This window comes from Lycium ferocissimum, chromosome 12, assembly GCF_029784015.1.
Source record: "Lycium ferocissimum isolate CSIRO_LF1 chromosome 12, AGI_CSIRO_Lferr_CH_V1, whole genome shotgun sequence".
NCBI classification, from domain to species: domain Eukaryota; kingdom Viridiplantae; phylum Streptophyta; class Magnoliopsida; order Solanales; family Solanaceae; genus Lycium; species Lycium ferocissimum.
Genome location: NC_081353.1, coordinates 14,548,373 through 14,554,793, shown reverse-complemented (window position 1 = coordinate 14,554,793; position 6,421 = coordinate 14,548,373). Strand labels below are relative to the sequence as shown.

At 35.8% G+C, this 6,421-nt stretch overlaps 1 protein-coding gene across 1 annotated transcript; it reads left to right on the top strand.

Moving 5' to 3' along the window:
• The first annotated feature begins 2,523 nt into the window (after positions 1-2,523).
• Positions 2,524-5,199, top strand: LOC132039564 (peroxiredoxin-2B). The gene is made up of 3 exons (XM_059430043.1): positions 2,524-2,758; positions 2,846-2,925; positions 4,785-5,199. The coding sequence occupies exons 1-3, from the start codon at positions 2,604-2,606 to the stop codon at positions 5,036-5,038; spliced, it is 489 nt and encodes a 162-aa protein (XP_059286026.1). The 5' UTR covers positions 2,524-2,603; the 3' UTR covers positions 5,039-5,199.
• Positions 5,200-6,421: the final 1,222 nt, after the last annotated feature.

Here is a 6,421-nt window from a genome sequence, read left to right as displayed (position 1 = left end):
TGTCCAAATTCAAACAAGTTCTACTAAGGTCTATACTAAGTTAAACTAGACTTAAACTGCAAGGATAAAAAACAGAAAATCAATCGACAATGTCAACAAACGATTAAACACTAAGCTCTGAGCCTAAACAAACTACCATTATAATCACAATTAGCTAGCAAAGACCATAATAACTCTGGGACATAATTAAAACAAGCATTAAAGGACTGAAATTAAAATAAGGGAAATAACAAGAGTAAGTGTTACCTTTTGTGGGCACGGCCTAGACCAAAAGTGAACTTGGACAATACCTCCTCCAAGAGTCAAGCCCAGGATGCCAAGAAATAAAAAACAAGTTTTAGAACTAGGTTTTCGAGCAAATCGAAAAAACCTTAAAAGACTTTGAACAAAATTCAACTTTTTAAGGACTAATATCTCAAATCCTTAGTGTTTTCTAAATTTTCCCGACCCTTTCTTTCGTGAATAGATAGAAACCCCAAAAATGTTTGAAACTACAAAAACTCGATGTGGGACTTGCAAGTTTTGTGCAAGTCTCACACACCAGCCTAAATCAACAGCTAAGATATAAAGAAAAAACGAAATCAAAGGTCCCAAACAACTCAAATCTAACAGATACATAAAATAAGGGGGGTGGGTATACCTTTAGGGTATGTTTGGCCCGAATTTTGGGGGAGAAGGACAAAGCATTGAATGCTTTGCCTCCTCTTCGCTTCAATTTGATGGGACACGACGGGAACAATGGTGGGTAGGTGGTGGAAGACAGAGGAGCGGCGTTAGGGTTGCCCCATAGCCGCCTCCCTCTTCTCTCATTTACACCGAGGCCCCTAGGGCAAAGAAATAAAACTAGCGGGGAGGAGTATAAGACTCCTCCCCCCCCTTTTAATTGTTAAGTGGGCCGGGTCACGGTCCTTTTGGACTGGGCCTGGTCCATCCGTTCTTTTTTTTTTTTTTAAAAGGCCTGGTCCCATATATATATACACACACATGTATATTGATACATTCATGGTGTATATGCATGCATATATATAGAGGGTGGGGAAAAAAAGACTAATTGTTAGTCCAATAGGACTTAAATAATTTAAGAATAAAATCCCTAAAAAAGTAGAAGAAATCATTTTGCAGATACCGTCTTTGAGAAAATTAATCGATTACGCAAACGTGCGCAGAATCAGGATTTCAAAGGGTAAAATGGTCACTCCTTTTAATTACTCAAAATGCCTTGGACAATAAAACTGGAATAAAATTGCTCATTAATCCAATTTTCCTGATTTAATTAACTAAACAAATAATTATCCAAAAAGGGTTTTCTTGCCCCTTCGAGTAATAAAAATTTCTTCAAAATAAATTTCCACAAAATTAAAATACCTCAGATGTTTCTTTATCAACTCCAAGGGTGAAGTTTGTCCCAAATAATTTCATAAAAATTACCTAGACCCCCTTAGGGGTGCAGAACTGGTTTTATTTATTGTCCAAGGACTCCGAGCACTTAAAATATATTTCGAGAGGTCAAAAATTAGGTGTCAACACAGATTATTTTTAATTTTTAATTTTTAATTAAAAGATAAAAATTATGCTCCCATGTATTGACAAATTAAACAAATATATAGAAATCAACTAATTAGCAATTAATTCTTAATAGCACAACTGATTTAATAATTATATTTAATATTTTGCGGTATGACAAAATTTTCTTATATCAGACAAATAAGATAATAATATATTATGATTAATTTCCTTTGACATAGGCCGCGTATCGCGCGGGTATGAATACTAGTTTTGAAAAGTGTTTAAAACAAACAATTGGTGTGTGACCAAAAATTTCATTTTTCTTAAAATAAGCACTTTTTGGAAAAAAAATATCACTTTTGACCAAACAGACTATTAATTAATTTAGTCTTAATGTATATGCAGCCCCCTAGACTTGTGCTTTTTTTTTTTTTTTTTTTTTTTTTTCACCTCAACTAAGTGTTGTTCCTATTGAACCCCTGAACTCGTCTTCAAGTGAATCTATCAAATCCCCTAAATCTAATTTTTATTAGAAATGGAAATTAAATTGGGGAAATGAAGGAAAGAATATTTTATACACGTGGTAGTATTCTTTCTTGTGCGGTTCTATTTGGTTTTTGCTTTCTTCCATTGTTAGCTTAATTTAAAGCTACTCTTTTTTTACCCCCTCAATTGCTGCTAATCTTAGCTAAAAGATAGCATAATTAAAAATAGAATATATATTAGCATGTTGCTAAATTGAAGATGGAATAATATGTAAGTGTTATTATGTTTGATAGACACACTTGAGAACGAGTTTAAGGGTTCAATAGAACAAAACTTAATCAAGATGGCAAAATTAAATAAAAAGATAAATTTGGGATACCGCATATACATTAAGCCATTAATTTACTTTGATTTCAACATTTAAAAACCAATTTAATTGATTTGATTTCCTTCCATAAACATCACCCCTTACCATATCTTTGGGCGGACTTGAAAACTCTTATTAAATCCACCTTATAAATATTTTTTTAAATGTAAATACCCTTTTCCTCCCCAACATATACATCTGTCATCGCTACCCTCACTCTCACAAATTCTCGACTAAATTAAAAATGGCTCCAATCACAGTTGGTGACGTCATCCCAGATGGTATTGTATCTTACTTCGATGAGCAAGATCAGATGCAGAGCGTTTCAGTGCACTCACTTGCTAAGGGCAAGAAAGTCATTCTCTTCGCCGTTCCTGGTGCTTTCACTCCCACTTGCAGGTTCCTCTTCTTCTATTTTCATTTCCTTCCCTTTTCTTTACGTTTTGTAATGGATCCGATCGATTGATCAGTGTTTTATATATGCAGCACTAAGCATGTGCCTGGGTTTATTGAGAAGGCTGATGAGTTGAAGTCAAAGGGCGTGGATGAAATCCTCTGCATCAGTGGTTTGTTTTTTCTTCTTAATTCTCATCTATGATTTAGAATTTTGTTTCTTTGTTTTTTATTCACCAAGACGTTTTGACTTTTTTTCCCTTGAAATTAGGGCTATAATTTACATTTTCAACCCTTTTTTCTTGTCTTTACTTATATGTCTTACTTCTTAGGACTAAACTAATCACTTTTTTGGAATATATTAAGGACCGTTTCCACCCGATTTATACATTAATTACCAAATAGAATCAAAGACCATATATTGAGGACCATTTTGATCATTTCTTTGAATTAGCTCATCTAAAATTTTTAAGTATTTGAGGTGGGACATTTTTATTTATTTAATTTACGTCTCCAACAATCCTGAGAGTAAAAATGAAACCCCGCTAATTCGCCCCCTCCTTTGAGACACCTTTTTGTGGTGTTAGAAAAAGGGTACATCCAAGCACCTATTGGGGGAAAAAAAATTAGAAGCAGGGTACATTCTAGTTCCTCCAACCAAAGAATAAAATGAGATGAGTGTTTTTCTCTCATGGCTTCTCTTCCTTATCATACATTTACAATGTGATAGTTTTATCCCTCTGGGGGTGATAGCATGCCCAGGAACCCAACGATGACTTTTCCCACTTTCAGGCTCGAACTGCCAACCTCATTTTGTGGGTGGAGGTCACTAGGTTATCATCCCTTGTCCTGCTGTAACGAATTGAGAACCTTTACATGTTTGGTGTCAGTTTTGATTGCAAAACTTCTATAAATTCACCGCAGATCTGGTAGTAGCTTCTTAATGCTTAGAAGATTTGTTCCTATACTGTGACTCTCATCACTTAGAGTAAAAGATAGGTCTCAGTCACTCATGATTCTGATTAGTTGCTTCTTTGAGTTTCAGCACTAAAAATCTGGAAGCTGTGTATTTCTTTTGTCTTTTTGTTTCAAAAGATTCAAGATTTAATCCTCATGCAATTTTAAAGCTCTGGGAAACAATATATGAGTGCATTTCTGTACTCTTAATAAAAAGCACAAAGACTTGAGAATACTCTCAGGTGTTAATCCTCTCCTTCCTTATTGTTCTTCTAGAACGCCCTCTACCATCTAGTTCTTGATTGCGTAGCGACCATCATGCTTCATCTCTTTTCACCTTTTCCCGTTACGTGTGCTTAATGTGGAGTTCTGCAAAGTTTTTATCCTTCATTTGTTGCATAATTTACAGGAAGAAAATCATATTTCATTAGAAGGCTCAGAAGTAGGGACAGCTTTGTTCTCTCACCATTTGTTTTACTCTGCTGATAATTTTCTGCAATTTATAAGTAATGGAGGGGAAAAGAGCGTAGATGTAGATAGCCAATGAAGCTGGCTTGTTGAGTTAAAAGTTGTGCCAATTAGGATTGTTAGATTAGCACGTCTTGGTATGTACGTAAGGATAGACCATGCCTAGTGCGCCACGTGCCTCATGGCAAACAGGTTGCTTGCCCTGTACATCGCACACACCAGAGTGTTGTGCACCTGCATTTTTCTCTAATATCTGAACTTGCCTCCAATGATGCTGAAATCCACCTGAGCTCCTTGGGTACCAATGAAACCACGCCAACAAGTCCTAAAACTTAATTCATCCAAGACCTCAAACATGAAAATTGAACGTAAATACTCAGAACAAGGGTTTGAGTTGTTACAGTTGGTGACATTGGGCAGGTGGAAACTAAAGGAAAACTCTTTAATTTGTAAACAGAAAGAGCCAATGATTTCTTCTGGTGAACAGAATGTAATCCAAACTCCTAATAAAAGGAACTCTGCATGGTAGTGTCATTTTTTCAGTCCATCATGCCTATTGTTTCTGCTTAATAAGGGATGTTCTCACATGTTTGCATTACTGCTGCAGTCAATGACCCCTTTGTGATGAAGGCCTGGGCAAAAACTTATCCCGAGAACAAACATGTAAAATTCCTTGCTGATGGAGCTGGAAAGTACACCCATTCCCTGGGGCTGGAGCTTGATCTGTCGGAAAAGGGGCTTGGCGTTCGATCACGAAGGTATGCTCTTTTGGTTGATGACCTTAAGGTGAAAGTTGCTAACATTGAATCTGGAGGGGAGTTCACGGTCTCCGGTGCTGATGAAATCCTCAAGGCTCTTTAAGTTTGTTACTGCCTCCGACGTGTTCTGTCTCTATACTGAACTTCTGGAATGTATGCCAATAATGTTTTTGGTGTTATATTTACTCGCTTCTGTTCCGTAATATCATACTTCGTGTGAATGCTTTTTGGAAATAAAATCTGCTTGTGCATGGATTACCTGCTCGTCTGTGTGTTGGAGGCAGTGAAATTGGCAATATGCAAATTGGTCCAGGTTGAGGTGGGTGCAAGTTGATCTTGCACAGTACTGTTAAAACAAAAAAATATTTTATGAACACAAAATGTTTGAAATTTCGTGTAGTTTATTTTGGTGCAAAGCTAAGATGCCTCCTCCAACTCGCCTATAGATTTTATCTCAAGGGAAAGTTTACTCCTAAGTTTTCCAACCAACTTTCGAATAAAGGCAGAGTTCAATGCAAACGAGGCTTGACAAAACAAATTTGAGTGACGCTGCACTCATCGCATCTCTTTCAGAAAATGTGGATTAGCTAATGGTAGGAAATTTTTTATTATGTGCCTAACACAACTAGCACTAGTTCAGAAATCACAATCAAGGATCCTCAGCGGTAGAAATCTTCAAAAACCCGTTGATTCTATCATATGAATCGAGTATCTACGTAATACCATTTTTATTCACTTTATTCATGGACGAATATAACTCTCTTATTGTGCCGAAAAAAACAAAACCTCTTATATAAAGGACTGAGCTCCGAAAGCAAAATTAATACTCCTTTCGTCTTAAAAAGATTGTCTTACTTTCCTTATTAGTTTTCTACAAAAATTTGACACATTTCTATATTTAGATACGAGATTGTCTTGCTTTCCTTATTAATTTTTTAAAAAAGATTAGCATTTCTATATTTAGATACAATTTAATTTTATAAGATGATTTACAACTACACAAATATCTAAGATTTTTTTTGGACCACACATTTTAAAAGTTCATTTTTTATTTTTTTAACTCCGTGTCAAGACAAATTAAGATAATTTTTTTAGGACGGAGGAAGCATTAGTTTCTGTTTCTGCCGTTGAAAAGTTATCTCACAAGCTCTTTTACTGGGGCAAACATTTTCCAGCTTATCTCTTACCATGAGTAATCAGTATATCCATGGGAGACTCTTGCTTGTGACGAACCTTTAGGCCTCGACAAGTATAAATCTATGAGAAAATGAGGGTCTTTTCCTCGTAATAGCGTTAAGGAAAGAATGAGCCATATTAGTAACACTGAAGGGAGTTTCCTGACAATTTGTCGCTCATAAATATTCAGCAAACTTGAGCGGCGTTTTTTTTTGGGGTCGGAGGAAGTGCTAGGGATATAATTGACATATTAGATCCTGTTTACCCTTGACAATGGATAACAATTAAATTTGTAAGTGGTTGATAAGAT

Bases quoted from the DNA above. Each gene is read 5' to 3' on its own strand.
- LOC132039564 (XM_059430043.1), top strand. From the start codon at position 2,604: ATGGCTCCAATCACAGTTGGTGACGTCATCCCAGATGGTATTGTATCT. The intron at 2,759-2,845 runs GTTCCTCTTCTT...TTATATATGCAG, and splicing joins GCTTTCACTCCCACTTGCAG to CACTAAGCATGTGCCTGGGT. The intron at 2,926-4,784 runs GTTTGTTTTTTC...TTACTGCTGCAG, and splicing joins TGAAATCCTCTGCATCAGTG to TCAATGACCCCTTTGTGATG.